General features: G+C 41.7%; 1 protein-coding gene across 3 annotated transcripts in view; it reads left to right on the top strand.

Annotated features, from left to right (window-relative positions):
- PCNX2 (pecanex 2) overlaps positions 1-20,014 on the top strand; it is a 264,024-nt gene that overhangs the window by 199,286 nt on the left and 44,724 nt on the right. For all 3 annotated transcript variants that reach the window (XM_075995467.1, XM_012738242.3, XM_012738240.3), the window contains exons 24-25: positions 2,322-2,380; positions 6,947-7,162. In XM_075995467.1, the coding sequence (XP_075851582.1) occupies positions 2,322-2,380; positions 6,947-7,162 (275 nt within the window). The remainder of the gene's footprint in view (positions 1-2,321; positions 2,381-6,946; positions 7,163-20,014) is intronic.

The raw sequence follows: 20,014 nt of genomic DNA, 5'->3' as shown, positions 1-20,014 counted from the left end.
AAGAATTTTGTTGTTTGCTTTATTTTCTGCCACCTTGGGATCTTTTATTTTTCAAAGCTTCTATGGGGGTATTTAGAACGAAAACTGAAGCCATAGTGTATTAATAGAACAGCGAGCTGGGGTTAACAGCTTTTCTGCAATGTAACAGAATATTCCTTCTCTCTAACCCATCCAGAGAATCTATCCCACAAAACTCAAACAAGGTCTTGCCTAGATAGTTCTCAAATGTCTGAGACATAAAAGGGGAAAAAAAATAATACCTTTTATTCTGAAGACAAACCTTTTCATTTATTCAAATTACATTTCCACCCAAATAATCTTTTTATCTGTTTTGGATTCCTGAGAGACAGATTCACAGAAGAAGTCTGCATTCTGAGATGTCTTCTTAAGCACCATTTCTGACAAGTGTTTGTCCTTTATTAAATCATACTGAGTATGTCAACAATCTTGTTTAAACGTAGCCAAATGTGCAACAGCAGGTGGCCGCTAGTCTCCTTTCTTCTTAGCAGATATCGTGAGAGCAAAAACTTCAGAAGGAGCCTTATCTTTGACTATTCCTTCATTCATTTATTCTACAAATATTTTATTGAGTGAGTACCAGATGCCAGTTGTGAGCAAAACGCTTACTCTCACTTGGCGTGTGGTGTGAGAGGCAGGTGTGATCAGGTAACCGCACAGAGAGATGCAGGATGTGGTCTGGGGTACAGGCGTCAGAGTCGGCCTACCTGGGTCCGATTCTGGCTCCACCACCTGTTAAATCTGTGACCTTCAGTCCTTTACTTAATCTCTCTGTTCCTCTGTGAGAATGGGTATAATAATAGTACCCACCTCAGAGGGTGGTTGTGAGGATATAATGAGTTAATACGTGTCACCTACTTAGAGCGGGTGCATGACACAAGCAAATGCTACGTACATGTTAGCCATCCTCATCATTTTTACTATCAGCCGTGACAGGCTCTCCAAAGGAAAGGTACGGTGTGGAAAGAGCGTGTGCCAAAGGGATCTCACCCACGGCGAGGGGCGGGAAGCCTCCCTGAGAATGCAATGCCTGAGCAGACTTGAAGCATGAGCGAGTCAACGAGAAATGAGTGGGCATGGAACGCTAGTGCCCCGGGTAGAGGGAACAACAGTTGCAAAGAATACAGGGGACAGAGGAGTGGCAGGAAAAGGGCATGATGAAGAGGTGGAAAAAGGCCAACGTGGTTGAAGTGTAGAAAGCAAAGGGTAGAGGGATAGCAAAGGCAAGGCCCAGGTGTGTTCAAGACCAACCTTTTCACAGATGTGAGTGGGACCTTCGTTATATCCAAATCTTTACGTAAACCCCTATGTTCAGTGCTGTTATATTTCTAGTGAAAGCCCTTTCTTGGTGGCTAATAGCTCAGATTTAACCATATGAAGGCATTTTTGCAAGACGTGCACAGTTGACCATCATCAGTTTCTTAGGCTTGACATTGATTTCATATTTCATCCTTCAAAGGGGGGATGAGACCACCACTCAATAGCTGAAATTAAAAGCAGGTCAGGCACAGTCTCTGAGCAGGGAAGAGTGTTGCCCTATAAAGGGTTTTGAGGATGTGTGGATTAAAGGACTGCTGAAGTGTTAGAGGCATCATGGGTTGACAGCGTCTGTGTAGGCGGTTACTTGGAGAGGTGGTCGCTGATGGGTGTGGTTGCCCCTTAGAAGTTTGCAGCGGGCCTGTTCCTCCCCAGTTGACTCTCAGAAGCCAGGGGTTGTCATGGACCACCTGCCTTACAAAAACAGGTGAGTTATGATTGAATTGGTTCAAAACTGTTTCTGGTGGCCGCTGGTTAGCATGGCTGCAGACAATCTGTATTCTCCTAAATTTGTAAGAGCTGTTTTAATTCTTAATGGTTCAACCTAAGAAAGATCTATAAGATTATACCCAACTTTAGAAAGCAGGTGGTGGAGATGTTGACTGCTCACCACAATTTTGGGGAATCAATTTGAAAACGTACCTGTGTGCACTTTTCCTGAGTTCTGAAAGTGCATGGCATTCTATTGGAAGTTCAAATGTTTGCTTTTACTTTGTGGATCTGGTGCTGAAGATTGATTAAGATACAAGGTCATTCTCCCCAAATCAGAGAACTACTCATCTCTCCCCTCCACATATTTCTTGTACTTTTCCCTCCCTTTCTTGTCATGAGACTCCTCTCTTCCTGCAATATTGTTAAATTGGAGCAATCGCCTTAATCTATGAGCTCTACCTCCTCTGCATTTCCTACTCAGGCTGCTGGTAAACCAACTCTGTCACTTGCAGGGATCTAATCATGACCTTTTACCCTTTTGTGGCCTCTTTTAGTACAAGGCGAGTGGATAATTCCAACACAAGATTGGCAGTCCAAATTGAAAGGGATCCAGGTAAGAAGATCTCCTTCTTCCCTCTTCTTAAGCTACTTATTTTATTACATAGATCAGTGGTCCCCAACCTTTTTGGCACCAGGGACCATTTTCACGGAAGACAATTTTTCCATGCAGGAAGGGGGGGGGGGACAAGAAGATGGTTTCGGGATGATTCAAGTGCATTACATTTATTGTGCACTTTATTATTATTTCATTGTAATATATAATGAAATAATTATACAACTCACCATAAGTTGGGGACCCCTGACATAGATGGATTCCAATAAAAAAGGGAATTAAGTACTCACTTTTTGAAATTATTGTGGAGACAATGCACGTCTTGGTTAATATGCTGACTACAGAATAAAACTGTGCTAGCAGACTGATCAAGCATCCTGATTTGGTTTGGAAATGCATTCCTTCATTATTTAGAATTGATTAGGTACTTGTTCAGTATTGAATAAACTCTGCTAATCAAGACATTTTAGTTTGTGTATGGCAAACATCAAACACAGACTATAAACCTTGGGATTGGTCTTTTAGAAAAAAAATTCATTGGAAAAACATCAGCATTATAATGTTCTTAAAGGCAAACCATTCCAGGATTCGGGATCTAGAAGCCTTCAGAAACCTTGCTCTACTTGAAGCTAGGGAAGGATTTACCTGCTAGAAAACTATTTTTGTTTTCTTTGCCTTCCATAATCTATCTCATTTCTAACCAGTCTATCTCTTCTTCCTCGTATCAGAATGCAAATTTTACCTGTTCTCTATTTTTGTCCATTTCACTCTCAAATTTTGTCTAGGAAGAATTGGACCATGCTCATTATCTATATTTGAATTGCATATATAGACATAATTAATTTGAAATCAGAATTTGAAACTTGAAGATACCTGGAGAGACAGGCTTATTTTTTGTTGAAATTTATGTCAGTAGGAGGAGGGTGGGGAGGACGATGGAGGGGGCGCAGGTATCTCTGATGTGCAGCTGTGGGACTCTGTGACACTGCAGAACCGTGGGTATTAGGCATAGGGACAGTTTCAGGAGCACATTGAGCTATTAATCATAATTGCTGTCTCATTTTAATCTAATTATACAGATGTGTGGTCAACAAGTTCTTAGAAGATGCCCTGAGGCAAATCTCTACTTTTAGTGATTTTAATTGTTTTGTTTTATTTAAACATGGAACAGTTTGAACAATTAAACAAAGGCTGATTCCCTCATTCAGGCCTTTCCTTTAAATAGTGGCAGAGACCGAAAGTACTCTCTGGTGTCCCAGGATTCATGCTGATTCATCATAGCAAATGAATGTGAGCGCAGGTCAAGCAGGCCTCATCTGCATAGAAGATGAAGCATGCAGATACTTTATTAGATTGCATGGCACGACTCAGCCCAGAGAACAGTTTCTTTCCATTATTCATAATTAGCTTATAAATGCACTAATTTCAAAAGTCTTCAGCTTTTAAGTGTCCTAAATGCCCAGCAAGGATATTCATAATCTGATAGTGATCCTAGAAATTTCTTAAGGACTGATTGGTGCTCCTCCTTACATAAGTGCACTTGAAGCACCTTCACCTTCCTGCACCCACCCATGGCGCCCCAGTTCCCATGGGTACAAAGCAGGGCACTCGGGCAGGTCTGCAGTCTTTTTTTTTTTTTTTTTTTTTGAGACAGAGTCTCACTTTGTTGTCCAGGCTAGAGTGAGTGCCGTGGCGTCAGCCTAGCTCACAGCAACCTCAAACTCCTGGGCTCGAGTGATCCTTCTGCCTCAGCCTCCCGAGTAGCTGGGACTACAGGCATGTGCCACTATGCCCGGCTAATTTTTTATATATATATATATCAGTTGGCCAATTAATTTCTTTCTGTTTATAGTAGAGACGGGGTCTCGCTCTTGCTCAGGCTGGTTTTGAACTCCTGACCTTGAGCAATCCGCCCGCCTCGGCCTCCCAAGAGCTAGGATTACAGGCGTGAGCCACAGCGCCCGGCCTAGGTCTGCAGTCTTTATCTCTGTCCTCCCAGAATCTCTGTTTCCACTCCAGTAGACAACCTGGAAGGGAAGCCTTGAGTTTTGCTTTAGATATTTCCTCTTTGGGACAACTGTATGCCTCTCTGGCTTTCCAGAGCCATGATTTCACCACAAAGAAAAGCTACTCCTAAAATAAAAGTGCTGAAGGTAAACTTTGCTTCTAGCCCCTCCCAGTACTTGCTCTACCCATAGGACCACAGACCAGGAAGACTTCCCAGTGCATCCAATCTTCTCTTTAAAAAGCTGCTAACCCTCAGTTGGAGAGATTCCCCAGAGGAGGGGAGAGGAGTCTGGGAAATGCACCACACACCTCCAATTCCACCCTCTCCCAACACACACAACTGGTTTTCCGTTGTGAAGCAGGTATCCTGTTGCTCCGTCTCCTTTGCTTCTTCCTCCTCCACCCTTCCCTGGGTGTCATGGTCCACCCAGTTGGAGTGACCAAAGTTAAACAAACAAGTAACAATAAGCAATGGCCAGTCCTAGCAAGGATGCAGAGCTAGAACTCTCCATCACTGCTGGCGAGATGCAAAAATGGTACAGCCACTCTGGGGAGTAGCTGTCCCACTCCCAAGCGTTTACTCAAGAGAACTGAAAAGTCACATCCACACAAACTCCTGTTCATGACTATGTGCAGTCACCAAAACTGGAAACCCAACTGTCCTTCTGATGAATGGATAAACAGGCTTTGTTGCCCAAGCTAGACTGAGTCAGCCTAGCTCACAGCAACCTCAAACTCCTGGGCTTAAGCAATCCTGCTGCCTCAGCCTCCTAAGTAGCTGGGACTACAGGCATGCGCCACCATGCCCGGCTAATTTTTTCTAGATATATTAGTTGACCAATTAATTTCTTTCTATTTATAGTAGAGACTGGGTCTCACTCTTGCTCAGGCTGGTTTCGAACTCCTGACCTCGAGCAAGCCACCCTCTGCGGCCTCCCAGAGTGCTAGGATTGCAGGCGTGAGCCACCGCACCCAGCCTGGATATGTTCTTGAAAACAACATTTCTCTTAAGAAAACTTTATGAACAGTGGTGTTATTTATTATTCAATGGATATTTAGTTAGTCCTTCTACATGTTAGGAATTCTGCCAGTATTGGGATATAAAAATTAGCAAATTCAGACATAGACCTGTCTTCACTGAGTTTATGGTACATTGGAGAAAACAGATGTTAATCAAATAACCATATACTCATACACACACACACACACACACACACACACACACACACACATAAAATTCAAACTATACGCTGAGCACAGTGGCTCAAGCCTGTAATCCCAGCACTCTGGGAGGCTGAGGCAGGAGGATCGCTTGAGCGCAGGAGTTCAAGGCTGCCGTGAGCTCTAATGGAGCCACCACACTCCAGCCTGGGCAACAGAGCGAGACCCTCAAAAAAAAAAATGCAACTGTGACGAGTGCTTCAAAGCAAAGGACCACAGTGCTGAGGTCCTGTAATAGGGGCTTTGTCCCGAGGAAGCAGTTGGTGATGGCTTCCCTGAAGTGGTGATTGAGCTAAGGTCTGAAGAACAGTAGAGTTAATAAGCCATAGAGAACAGACGAGCAGCCAGGCAGAGAGACCAGGAGCTCCAAGGGCCCATGGTGGGAAGGGGCGTCTGAGTCACTCCACTGAAAGAAGTTCTGTGCTGCAGAGTGTCAAGGGTGAGGAGGGAGTTAGTGCGAGGAGAGGATGAAGTAAGCAGCAGATCACACAGAGCCTCTTGTGTGACCGTATGACCCAGGTTTCCCCAGGGCAGTTCCAGCTTATACCTGCGAATGACAAATTATAGGGTCACCCTATTCTGGGCCATGTTACGAAGTCTTGTCACTATCTTAAGAGCATTGAGAAACCGCTGAAGGTTTTAAGTAATGGGGTTGGAGGGTCCTGGGTAACACGTTCAACTTTTCGATTAGAAAAGCTCATTCTGGCTGCAGCGTAGAGAATGTATTGGAGGGCAGGTCGCAGTGAAGCACCATGGGTGAGTCTCATGGCTAGTGTGGTTGTGCACGGGAGAAGTATCGGTAGTCTGGAGGAGGATAGAGGTAACAGAAATGGAGAAAGGTAGAAAGATGCAAAAAATATTTGAAGATGGCAAGGTTGGAAGGAGTGGAAAAGAGTGGAAAAGTCCCTGGCGATGGCTGTCTGGGTGGTGGTGCTGTTCACTCAGGTGAGGAACATGGGTTAGGGGGTCCCTGATTTTGGCATCTGGAAGTTGAGCAGCATTTGAGACACAGAAAAGAAGATATTAGATGGAAAAGTAGGTATACAGGTCTAGAGCTCAGACAAGAGATGTCAGCTGGAGGCATGAATTTGCAAGTCATCTGCATTTAGACTGTAATTAAGGCCATGTGTGTAGATGAGATTGCCTAAGAGAAAGCATAAAAGGGAAAAAATAGGAGGGTCTCATATAGTCCACTAAAATGGACAAAGAACAAGTCTTACTCTTTTGGTGTATGTGAAAAGTCTGATTTTACCCTTAATCAAATGACAGCTCACTGTTCCCTACGTCTGGGTACGTAGGGAGTAAGCATTCATTGACATGGTTCTTGTCTGCCTTTAGGGAATGATGACAACAATCTCAATTCCATCTTTTATGAGCACTTGACGAGGACCCTCCAGGAGTCCCTCTGTGGAGACTTAATTCTCGGCCGCTGGGGCAACTACAGCTCTGGCGATTGCTTCATTTTGGCTTCAGATGACCTCAATGCCTTCGTTCACCTGATTGAGATTGGAAATGGTCTTGTCACCTTTCAACTTCGGGGACTGGAATTCCGAGGTAAAAATCTCTTCATTGCAGGAGTGGTTAGGAGTCATTCCCTTGAGTTAATTATCATGCAGTGCTTTAGCAAGAAGTCACCATGGAAGAGGAAGAATTTAATGCCCACCCTATTGAGCAAGAATTAGGGAGCTTGCTATCACTACCTTGATATAAATAAACACAGTCATCCGAGGGAGTATGAAACATAACACATATAATCACATGTAACCCATGGATTAGCAAATCAGGACATTGGTTTTACTCTCTCTGGGAAAACCTCAGAGGCACAGGAGGTCGTGGAGCGCACCTGGGCTCCAAGTGGAGTCAGCCAGACCTAAATAGAGCCTCACTCAGCCTGTCGCAGGTGTTGGGGTCTGGTGTGTGCAAATAATTTCAGGTCTCCGAGTTTTTCTGTCCTGTGTGGAAAGCAATAATAACGGTAAGAATGGCTGCCTCATGGAGTTGTTGTGTGATGTCCATGAGATCATGTAAATGAAGGTATGACATGAATGCTCATTGCGTGGTGCCTGTGGAGAATCAGTTGTTCTGTGAATCAGGAGCTGGAGGTACAGGGCGCAGCATGCAGGGAGCGGTGTGACTGACATGCCCTTGTTCCCTCCTCTTGTGTTCTTTGTGTATTCCTTCACGCACTGCGTGTTTTCTGCACTCCTCCCCCGTGTCCGGTGGTGTTCTAATGCCGGAGGTGCGACAGGCACATGGCATGACTGTTACCCCAATGAATGAAGTTTACTCCAGTGAAAGACGCACAAAATAACCAAGTAGACAAAAGAGCAAACTAATGACAGCTTGAGGGCAGTGCCGTGAGGGAAGTAAACACGGTTCTGAGACTGAAGTCACTGCAGAGGGTGACAGTGAGGAGGTGCCATGTTGGATGGAAAGTCAAGGAAGGAGATGAGGAGAACAGGAGGAAGAATCTTCCAGGCATAGGAGCTGATTGCTGCTTAATGTATGCGTCAGGCAGCAACTCGGAGCAATCCAGCACCTGGGAGGACCGATGTGACTAGGGCTGACCAGCACTCAAGGCCCCAGGTCACCCAGCATGGTTTCCAGCAGGTGGTTGGGAGGAAGTGGTCGGAGAGAACTCTACAAGGGTGTGCAGGAGCCAGTTGATGGCTGTCCAGAGCCTCGCTGTGACAAAAGGACGCCTTTTCTCCAAGAACAAATTGCCATTATTTCCCATCTTGAACACCATTTTACCTAAAGGTGATCAAGCCTTTAAGAATTGCTAAACATTAGTTTTGGGGGAATCTATGCCTTTTAACATTCCTAAATAAACTTATACATAAGATGACTTTTTCTTACAACAGTAGGTTCTGAGTTTTGGGTGTACATTCTGTGCATTTTAATAAATTCAGGAATCTTATTTAGTTTGGACAAGGCTATTGGGCAGAGGAGCAGTGGTAGAACTCTACAGGGTAATCAATCGTAGGGGCTGTTTCCACTAAATTTAGCACAGGAGGTGGTGGAAATTCAGTGTCTCCGGTGCAGTGATGCAGCAGAACTGTCCTCTGAATTTCTGAATCTTAGCTCTTTTAGGAGGTTTTCAGGTTTCTTCTGGAATTCAAGGGGAAAACTTTTGAAGCTAACCTCGCTGAATACGAGTTATGGTTTCTATCACAAGTTCTACACTATATTCCACTTCTTCGGCAAACTTAATCCATCTTTGAGTTTAAAAAGGGTCCAGAGTTAATTAGACTTTAGAAATTTCCGGTATTGTTTCTGTCCTGCCAGCTCCTTGTCACAAACATGGGTGCTTCTTAATCTGCCACACTCAGTGTTTTGGCCTCGCCTCAAGTCAGTGATCTCTTGAGGCATAACCAACCACCACAAACGCAGTGGTTCAGAACAACAATGCTGTGCTAGTTCTCACTTATTTCCCACTGTTGTGTGGTTGGCCAGTGGTTGTGCTGCTGCTGCTGGCAGCTTCATTCAGCAGGCGGAGGGGCCAGGATGCCACCTCCACAAGCTGGCTGAGGCTCTGGGACCTTGGATGTCCTCCACGTGACCACTCAGCCTCCAGGGGGCTGAATGAGGCATCTGCACAGCTGGGTGGTCTCAGGGTTCCAAAAAAGGGGACCAGGAACACTGCAAGGCCCCTTGAGGCACAGCCTCTGGGACAGGCACCATGTCAGTTCTGCCACCCTCTGGGGGGCAAAGCCATGCCCAAGGACAGCTCAGGTTCGGGTCGTAGAAAGAATGGGCCTGTCACAGTGCACAGTGGTATGGTTCTAGGAAGGCACAATTCATGGGGGGCCAATATTACAACATACCAGACTCCTGGAACTTCATCAGGTGAAATACACAAGGAGGCCTAGAATGACACAGAAGTGGCCACACCCAAGATGGTGGGAGTGGTTGTGTAAGACAGGATTGCCCAGGACCGTCTCTCTGTTATTGCTGGTTAATTTTCCCTCTTCCTGCCAACCGCAGTAGGAATGTAACCTGGCTGTAAGGGTCACTTGGGCACAATAATGATGTCTTGAGAAAAAAATGCCAGCTCCCCTGCTGCAGTACTGCTTGCTCTAGCACGATACGTTTTCTTTGACCTAGTTCAATCGTAGTTGGGAACATTGAGACTTTAAAAGACCGAATAGCTTGACAAAATCTAAATTATGCTTTTGTTGCAGAAAGAATCTGGTTGACCTAAAATGACCATTCTGCTTTATATCTCTTTGCAACTTATAGTACAGCATTCCCAGGGAAGGTCTGTTTTCTTTACCTCCTTGGACATTTTTTTAAGTTACCTCCTTGGGTATTTTTTTAAGATTTCTTTTCAGCATTTTACTTTTCAATTCCCTATTTTCTCAAATAGCAGGCTTTATTTTGGTCGAATTTAATCTACTTCAGCACAACCTAGGGCAGTCAAAATATAGATGGGTTGGTTCTCTCTCCTGGGGCTACTGAAGCCCCATCAGGGGGAACGTGAGCTGGTCATGGCACACTCCGGCTCTTTCTCAGGATGTGAAAAATGCATCCCAGAGCAAGGCAAGCTCCTTGAGGCCATGGCCAAGAAGGGCCCCCATCTTTCTCTCTGTGAAAGTGATGTGTCTGTAGCAATAGGAATTATTAGCTGCAAGCAATAGAAATGAATTCTAGCTAACTTAAGCAGGAGAAGGGTTGTTGGAAGAAAAGGTCTCACAGACATCTTAGAAGGCTAGTCCAGCAGGTTTGGTGGCTGTTGGACAAGAGTTATATCTAAAATCACGCCGCAGCTGTGAAGAGTCACATCTTGGCCAGTAGATCAGGCACTGCCGTCATGTGATGGACACCAAGAGCCTGGACTCTGTACAGTGCTGCTGCCACTGCTGCTGTCCCCATAAACGGAGGAACAGCCCCTGTGGCCACCTCCCTTCCAGAATGAGTTCCACATGACCTTGCTTCTTTGTGTCACCTGCTCATTAGTCAAAGTCTGGTGTGGGTGCATCTGATTGACAAAGCCAGGATCACACATGTGTGCTCTAGATGCAAGGGAGCCCGGGATAGAGTGTCTGTGCAGAAGCTATTTAATTTGATCAGGTCCCATTTATTTATTTTTGTTGTTGCTATGATTGCCTTTGGGATCTTCTTCATAAATTCTTTGCCTAGGCCAATGTCTGTAAGAGTTTTTCCAACATTTTCTTCTACAAGTAGAACTACCATTTGATCCAGCAATCCCATTACTGGGCATCCACCCAAAGGAACAAAAGACATTCTATAATAAAGACATCTGCACCAGAATGTTTATAGCAGCACAATTCACAATTGCAAAGATGTGGAAACAACCCAAGTACCCATCAACACATGAATGGATTAATAAAATGTTGTGTATGTATACCATGGAGTACTATTCAGCCACAAAAAAAAACAATGGTGGTCTAGTACCTCTTGTATTATCCTGGGTGGAGCTGGAGACCATTTTACTAAGTGAAGTATCACAAGAATAGAAAAACATGCACCACATGGACTTACCATCAAATTGGCATTAATTGATCTACACTTATGGGCACATATAATAGTAGCATTCATTGGCTGTTGGGCAGGTGGGAGCAGGGAGGAGGGGAGGGATATATTCACACCTAATAGGTGTGGTGACTACAATTTGGGGCATGGACACATTTGAAGCTCTGACTTGGGCGGGGCAAAGGCAATATATGTAACCTAAACATTTGTACCCCCATTATATGCCAAAATTAAAAAAGGATAATATTACTTTGTATGCTGGGAGGTGGTCACCGCCTATCACCGAGATTCACAATAAGGTACATTGGTCGAAATAATGCTATCTGCTGTAACAGTTGTGTCCCAGACCTCAGTGACTGGTGCAAGAGACTTTTATTTTGCATTCACACAGAGTCGAATCAGTGAGTGGAGGTGGTAGGGGAAGTGCATGGTTTCATTCTACACTACCAGGGATTCTGGCTAGTGAAAGCTCTGCCTGTCCCTAGCATATTGCTTGCAAGATTGTCTTGGGCTTTAGTATTGAGCTGATGGAAAGTGGAGGATTGCATGCAAGATTGTTACGGGCTAGGCCCGAGTCTGAGATACATCATTTCTTCCTACATTGTACTGTCCAGAATTGACATACCTACGAGAGAGGCTAGGAAATGCTGTCTAGGTTTGGTGAACAGCTAGCCAGTTCTGTCACAGTACATAGTTTCCCAAAATAGAATAGGGACTTAGATCCTGGGTGGTCCAAGAGAGCGATCAAGGTCCATGGCACATCCTATTTCTAGTGGCTGGTATGGTAGTGAATGATTAATACAAATTCTTCATTAAGAATTCAAATACGGAAGCCCTGTTCTTCTTTTCTATTCTTTTTGGCCCATGTATCCCAAAATAGAAATAATTTTTTTTTCTTGTTAACGTAAGAAAACAGAATTGCTGTTGCCCCCGGTACTATTGGGTTCCTGAGTATGACTTGCATGTACCCAACCTGGGAGTCTTTAAGGGAGACGCTCAAGAGTTGACAGATTCATCACTGGCTTTAAAACAGGGATCCTCAAACTTTTAAAATGGGGAGCCAGTTCACTGTCCCTCAGACCGTTGGAGAGTGTGCACTGTGGGCCCGGGACGAGTCGGCTGCTAAGCAGGACAGGCAGTGGCAGCAAAAACACCTGGCCCTGGCGGGCCGGATAAATGTCCTCGGTGGGCAGCATGTGGCCCTAGGGCCGTAGTTTGAGGACGCCTGCTTTAAAACTTCAGCCAAAGTAATAGATAATGCATGTTGGAAGGCCAATAGGGGGCACCAAGTTCAAGGGTTTTCAGAAGAAATGGAATATGTTGGATTATAAATTCCATTTAACCATCATTCGAGTAGGTGAACACAGAAAGATGGAAAAGTGTGAGTTTGTGATCTGCTCAATCCATTTCTCTTCTCCTTTAGTCAGCCAAGTGACCTAGGCTGATGGGTTAGTATATTTCTATTAGAAGAGGAGAAAAGTAAATGGAGTCCATGTGCTGCCAATACCAGGAGCCCAGCAACTTGAAAATACTATCTGAAGGAGTTGAAGAGCCAAGGATGGGGCAAACACCAAAAGGCATTGGCAGAAGTATTTTATGAGATGCATGTGAACTCCAGGCAGAGAGAGCACAGCCCCGTGGAGGCGACAACTACCCTTAGAACAGACACTCCATCCTCCCTCCCACCTAACTAATGAGAAAAGCAAACCCAGGGAGATGAATTTGCTATAGAACCTTGCTGCTCCACACCCTCATGGCTCTCTGTCTCTTAACCAGAACTTCTATTTCTACCTGGCCATTTTACCTTCTCCTTTCATTCCTCTGTTCAGGTATTTGTTTGAAATTTGTAACATAGTGTTTCTTTGGTTCATTAAACACTAAGTAACTGGGACATAATTCCTTCTGTCATTTGCACAGCCTTTCAAAAGCTCCATATCATTTTTCTAGTTAGCAAAAAACAAAAAATGCCTACTTTATATAGGATATTCAACAGAGAATCACAAATCACAAGCCTTGATTTCTTTCTCTGAGCCTTGGTGTGATTTCCAACTTTTTTTCCAGCTCGGACAGTCTGTCTGTTCAGGAGATGTAAAATGTTCCCACCATAGGATGTCCTTGGGAGAAAGTTTAACTTTTCCCTGCTGCAGTTTGAAAATAATTCCCTCCTAGGGAGTAGGTGCTGTTGGTAGATATTCGAGGGATTGGGACCACAAGCAGTGTCATAGAGAAGGCAAATGTCATTTATTGAATAAAGTGTCCTTTCCTTAGTGGATGTTTTTTGTCTGCTTTGTCAAAAATCAGTTGGTCATAGCTATATGGTTTCATTTGTGGGTTCTCTATTCTGTTCCATTGGTCTGTGTCTCTACCTTTATAGCAGTACCATGCTATTTTAGTTATTATAGCCTTTTATTATAAAGTCAGGTAATGTGATGCCTCCAGATTTGTTCTTTTTGCTTAAGATTACTTTGGATATTTAGGCTCTTTTTTGGTTCCATACAAAGTTTAGGATTATTTTTTCTAGATCTCTGAATAATGACATTGGTATTTTTATGGGAATTGCATTGAATCCGTAAATCACTATGGGCAGTATGGACATTTTAACAATGCTGATTCTTCTAATCCATGAGCATGGGATGTTTTTTCCTTTGTTTCTGTCATTTATGATTTCTTTCATCAGTGTTTTATAGTTCTCCTTGTAGAGATCTTTCACATCCTTGGTTAAGTATATTTCTAGGTATTTTATTTTCTTTGCAACTATTGTGAATGGTGTTGTGTTCTTGATTCCACTCTCAGCTTGACTGTTATTAGTATGTAGAAATGCTACTGATTTGTATACATTGATTTTGTAATCTGAGATTTTGCTTAATTTATTTATCAATTCTAGAAGTCTTTTTGTGGAATCTTTAGGGTTTTCTAGGTACAAAATCATATGGTCATCAAACAGAGATAGTTTGACCTCTTCTTTCCTGATATGGATGCCCTTTATTTCTTTCTCTTGCCTGATTGCCCTGGCTAGAATTTCCATTATTATGTTGAATAGAAGTGGTGACAGTGGGCATCCTTGTCTTCTTCCAGATCTTAGGGGGAATGCTTTCAACTTTTCACCATTCAGTATGATGTTGGCTATGGGTTTGTTATATATAGCTTTTATTATTTTGAAGTATATTCCTTCTATGCCTCATTTGTTGAGGGTTTTTTTATCATAAAGTGTGCTGGATTTTATCAAATGCTTTTTCTGCATCTATTGAGATGATCATATGGTCTTTGCTTTTACTTCTGTTTATGTGGTGAATCACATTTATTGATTTGTGTATATTGAACCATCCTTGCAGAACCTGCCTGATCATGATGGATTATCTTTTTGATGTGCTTTTGGATTCTGTTTGCTACTGTTTTGTTGAGGATTTTTGCATCTGTGTTCAGAAGGGATATTGGTGTGTAGTTTCCCTTTTTTTGTTGTAGCCTTTCTTGGCTTTAGTACTGGGTTTTGATACTGAGTTTGTAGAATGAGTTAGGGAGAGTTCCTTCCTTCTCAATGTTATAGAAGAGTTTCAGTAGAGTGTATGCCAGTTCTTCTTTCTAGGTCTAGTAGAATTTGGCTGTAAATCCATCTGGGATGGGGCTTTTTTTGTTGTTGTTGGGATATTTTTTATTACCACTTCAATCTTGGTGCTTAGTATTGGGTCTGTTCAGGATTTCTATTTCTTCATGAGTCTGGCTTGGGCTGTTACGTATTTCCAAGAATTTATCCATTTCCTGTAGGTTTTTTGTTAATAGTTTGTGTGCATAGAGGTTTTCATACCAGTCACAGATGATATTTTGTATTTCTGTGGTATCAGTTGTAATGTCTCCTTTTTCATTTCTGACTGAGGTTATTTGAGTCCTTTCTCTTCTATCTCTGGTTAATCTAGCTAGTGATCTATCAATTTTGTTTATCTTTTGGAAGAACCAACTTTGTTTTATTGGATCCTTTGTATTGTGTTTTGGTTTCTATTTTGTTTCGTTCTTCTCTGAGCTTTGTTATTTCTTTCCATCTCCTAGCTTTGGGTTTTGTTTGTTCCTCTTTTTCTAGTTCCTTGAGGTATGACATTAGGTTATTAATTTGTGATATTTCTGTCTTCTTAATGTAAGCATTTAAGGCTATGAACTTTCTCCTTAGCACTGCTTTTTGTGTATCCCATAGATCTGGAAAACTTATGTAGCCTTTGTCATTCCATTTAGAATGACAAAAAATAAAAATAAAAAATAAATATATTTTTATTTCCATGTTGATTTCATCAATAACTCAAGGATTGCTCAGCAGCAGGTTGTTTAATTTTCATGTATTTGGGTAGTTTTGAGAGTTCCTCTTGGAATTGATTTCTTATTTTATTCCACTGTGGTCTGAGAAGATATATAATATGATTTTGATTTTTCTAAATTTGCTGAGACTTGTTCTATAGGCTAACATATGATCTATCTTGGAAAATGTCCCATGTGTTGATGAAGAATGTATATTCTGCAGTGTTTTGGTAGAATGTTCTGTAAATGTGTGTTAGGTACATTTTTTCTGGCATCCCATTTAAGTCCAGTGTTTCTTTGCTGATCTTCTGTCTCGATCTGTCCAGTTCTGTCAGTGGAATGTTGAAGACCCTAGCTATTATGGTGTTGCTATTTATTTCTTTCCTTAGATCTAGAAGAACTTGTTTTATGAATCTGGGCTAGGTGCATATATATTTAGGATTGTTATATCTTCTGGTAAAATTGATCCCTTTATCATTATATAGAGGCTATCTTTTTTTTAACCATTGTTCATTTAAAGTCTATTTTATCTGATTTGAGATTAGCCACTCCTGCTCACTTTTGGTTTTCATTTGCATGGAATATTTTTTTCCACCACTTTACCTTGAGTCTATGCAAATCTTTGTCTGTTAAATGGTTTTCTTGGAGATAGCATATATTTGGGTTGTAGTTTTTTTTTATCCATTCAGTGCATGGCTTTTTTAAATGGCTGGAATGATCTTTTTCTCCTCCGGCACATTGAATAAACTGTATTTTGTGTACCTGCATTTTGACTGTGACCCATCATATGAAGTTAGGTTGGAATTTTCCACTTGTGGCATCATGTCAGTGCTCAAAATGTTTTGGATTTTTGGAGCATTTAGAATTTTGAATTTTCAGATTCAGGATGCTCACTCAACCTGTAGTATGAATGCTGGGCATCATGACTTGCTGACTTCACATTAGTAATCATGATTTTAAAGACAAACATGTTAAGATTACTATGTGGTTTTCTCTAAGCCACATTTAGCTTTGTGGGGGCAGGCATGGAATGGCAGAGGTGGAGTCAACTAGGTATAAGAGAGGTATAAGAAACTGGACCAATGAATTGTGTACTTTGAGAATGTATGCAAGGGCATGATCATGATCATAATGCTTGGCCATGGAGTGTACACTGAGAAAGGAGGAGGTGAGGGTATGAGAGAGGTAAAAAATAGGACCAATGAATTGTGGATCTAGGAAGGGTACAGGGGTTGTTGAAGTTGAAATATTAGAGGAAATGAGCTGGAAAGATAGGAAGTGGTTGCTGAAGAATAGGATGTTTGAAACTGATATTTATAGAAGGAAAGCAGTTTTTTGGCAATCAAAGTCTATGGTTATCACCATGGGAATGAATGGCTGAGATTAAGTGGAAGATGAGATCATTGCAGGAGTAGAAAAAGGAACAGGGATCAGTATATTGGAAGGAGAATCTTCATGGATACTGAGATTCCCAAGAGTGTAGGCAGGAGATATGATAGAGAAAGTGATAGTGAGTCTGAGCCCAAATCTTCATGGAAGGTGTGGGAGTGAACAGAGGGGCTGTAGATGGCAACAAGAAAGGAGTGTGCAGCATAGAGTGAGAGAATGGCCTGAAAGCATCAATGAGAAACACAAGAAGACATCTTCTGGCACAAACCCAGTGTTAGAAGGGGTGTGTGAAAGTAACCAGCCTGCTCTGGAGGGCCGAGGGGAAGCAGTGTCCATAGGAAGAGCCAGGTTTCCAGTGCAGAACCAAAGAGAAGAAGAAAACATTTGGAGAAGTTGTTAAAGAACAGATCATGAGTTCCAGATGGACACAGTGGAAGGATTTCAAGATTTGGGGTGGTAAGTGGTGGGGTGGTGGTACAGTTAAGGTAGGGTCAGAAAATGTGATTTGTAGAGCAATGTGGAAATTAGACTACAGGGAGTCCTGGGCTTCCCATGGCAAATGACTTGAACTGCAGTAAAGCAACATTTTCTCATGGGTTGATGAAGCGGATCCTATAATCTAAGGCTGAGTCACCTGCATGGAAAGCTTTAAGAGTGCGGAAATGAAGTTTACCTATGCATGGAGGTATGCATGCAGCTTTCATTGTCCTCATTAATATAGGGCTGCTACATTTTTATCAAGCACGATCCGTTTTCCAGGAATTGCCTTAGAGGAGAGGATATAGTCTTAGGAAATAGAAAAGAATCATTTAATAAAGTGAGTTTTTGGAAAGCTTGAGAAATACAATGATATCAGAAATGCATGGTGTTATGTTGGCATTTGCCTGTATTATTTGTTTAACTGCATTTTTCTCCGTTAACTTATTCATTTCTCAGTATTTTCTTGTGATGAGTGATGTGGCATTTGTATATATTTTGCACATTCCCATGTGATCAGTGTTTCCAGCTTTTGTTCATCTGGTAGTTTCAACGAAAAAATAGTCATACAGATTACTTTGTCCTAGTTTTTAAAACAAAATGTGATGAAAGTTATGTTTGTGTTTCGGTATTTATATGTGTTGATCATGAATCTGTGAGGTCAGGTGCTTTTATCCCTGCTGCCTGGTTATATGGCCACATGGTGGGCAGTCAATAAATGTTTCTTGATAATAACATATTAAATAATAATTAGAAAATCAAAGCCAGTTTGTTTTCAGTGTTCTTACAAAGTTTATGTATTCAGATGTTTATTCCTACAGACTATGAAAAATTGACTAAATCGGGCTCTTTTAGGCTGTGATCTTGTACCTCTCCCCAGTGCAATGACTGGCTCATGGCAGGATGCCCAGTAAATACTGGTCGGGTGAGAAAGGAGACAGTCTCAAGTTTCCTGAGCACCAGTTATATGCCAGGTACCATACTAAGCACTTTACTTATATTATACAAATATTCCTTATGACAAATCTATAAAGTAAGTAGGTGTTATTACCCTATTTCAAACATGAGAAATCTGAGTGAATGAAGTTAAATAAGATGCCTCACAGTCTCCAGTGGTGGAGGAGGGGTGAACACCTAAATGTGGCTGATTCCAAAGTTCATGACCTATACAGCAGACCCCACTGCTTTGGAGGGAAGGAAGAGAGGGAGAGAGGAAAGTAGGGAGGAAGGTTGGTTAAATAAGAAAAAAAAAATATGAAAGAAAAGAATGACTAGTTGTTTTTTTTAAAATCTATTAGGTAGTTGAAATTAAGACAATAAATAAAAAATTTATCAGAATGTACTCCTAAATGATAATAAGGGACTACCTTTATAGATCACTTGACTTCCTGAATTTCTGACTGCCTTACCAGGCATGAAACCTCGATGGTTCTTGTAGAATGAACATTGAAAGCAAAGGCACAATTATCAGGATGTAGCTACACATTACCACCAGGTCTGGAAAATATCAAATATAGGATTTATGTTTGTGTCTACATGAAATGTTATCAGCCATCTCAGAGTTTGGCTAACCCCTCTGTAATGACTGGCCTGTGGGGACATTTAAAAATATCTCTGTAACCTAATCTTATCTAAAACTAATCCAACCCAAAACTTTATCTTAACTGGCTAATCCATGTAGAGCCACAGTTCTCCCCCTAATCTTGGAGCTATCTAGAGTTTTCTCTTCTCTATGACAATGTTCAGGTCATTAGTTAATCCTTAGTACTTATCTCTACATAACTTGAGTAATCCGTTAAATCTCTTTGGTTCCAAACTTTATCCATAAAATAATAAGCTCTCCATTCAGAATTCCTGGACACATTTTTTTTTTCCATTGCAAATTATGTGACCTGTTAGTGGGAAAGACAAAGCCATGCTTGTCTAGATAGCAGGTCTTGGAAAAAAGAGGGCTTCCTGTTGAACATTAACAGAGTCTGTATATTCAACATTAAGTTTGTGGGAGAATAGAAAGATAATACCACTTTGAATTAAATATGAATTAGAAAGGACCCTACTCTTCTGAGTAAAGTTGAGCACATTAGTTTTTGCATCTATAAATGGGGAAGCAATGGGGAAAATTGTATCATCCAGAGATAATTATAATCTGTTTTAACATTTCTTATTCTTATGCTTCTAAACCACCCAATATGAGTTACTGTGGGTACTGAGAGATTTGGTTAATTTCATTTTCTCCTATGAGCTGGTAGAAAAAAAAAGTAAATTCAAGAAATCTTAGCTTGTATTTTGTCCAGCCTCATTAGACAGTGTGTGATAAAAGAAAAATGCTGATTTTAAATTCAAAATACCAGACCCTTCCACAAGACAAGTCTCTTTTGAGAATCAGTGTCCTTATTTGTAAAAGGGGAAACTACATTTGCATAACCAGGTTGATGTGTGCATCAAATGCGATACTGAAATACCCCTTTTTAAGTTGATAAGTGTCACATAAATACAGGATGATGTGAAATAAAAATTCTGTGAAAAAAACAATGCTGTTTCAACTAAAAGTATTACAGTGCATTGAAAATCATTTGCCAGACAGGTCACAAGACAAATTTCATTCCTATGGGCAGATCTCAAAGCAAATTGAGGCTTCATGGAATATGAAGTTATTATAATAAAACATCTTTGCAATGCCCACAAAATCAAACACGTTATCAATTCTTCTAACCTACTTTTGTCTTTTTTTGTTCTGCACACTGGGTCAATATGCTTCTCCTA

This window comes from Microcebus murinus, chromosome 19 (assembly GCF_040939455.1).
Source record: "Microcebus murinus isolate Inina chromosome 19, M.murinus_Inina_mat1.0, whole genome shotgun sequence".
In the NCBI taxonomy this organism is placed as follows: domain Eukaryota; kingdom Metazoa; phylum Chordata; class Mammalia; order Primates; family Cheirogaleidae; genus Microcebus; species Microcebus murinus.
Note: the sequence above shows the minus strand (reverse complement) of the source record. Positions and strands in the feature narration are given on the sequence as shown.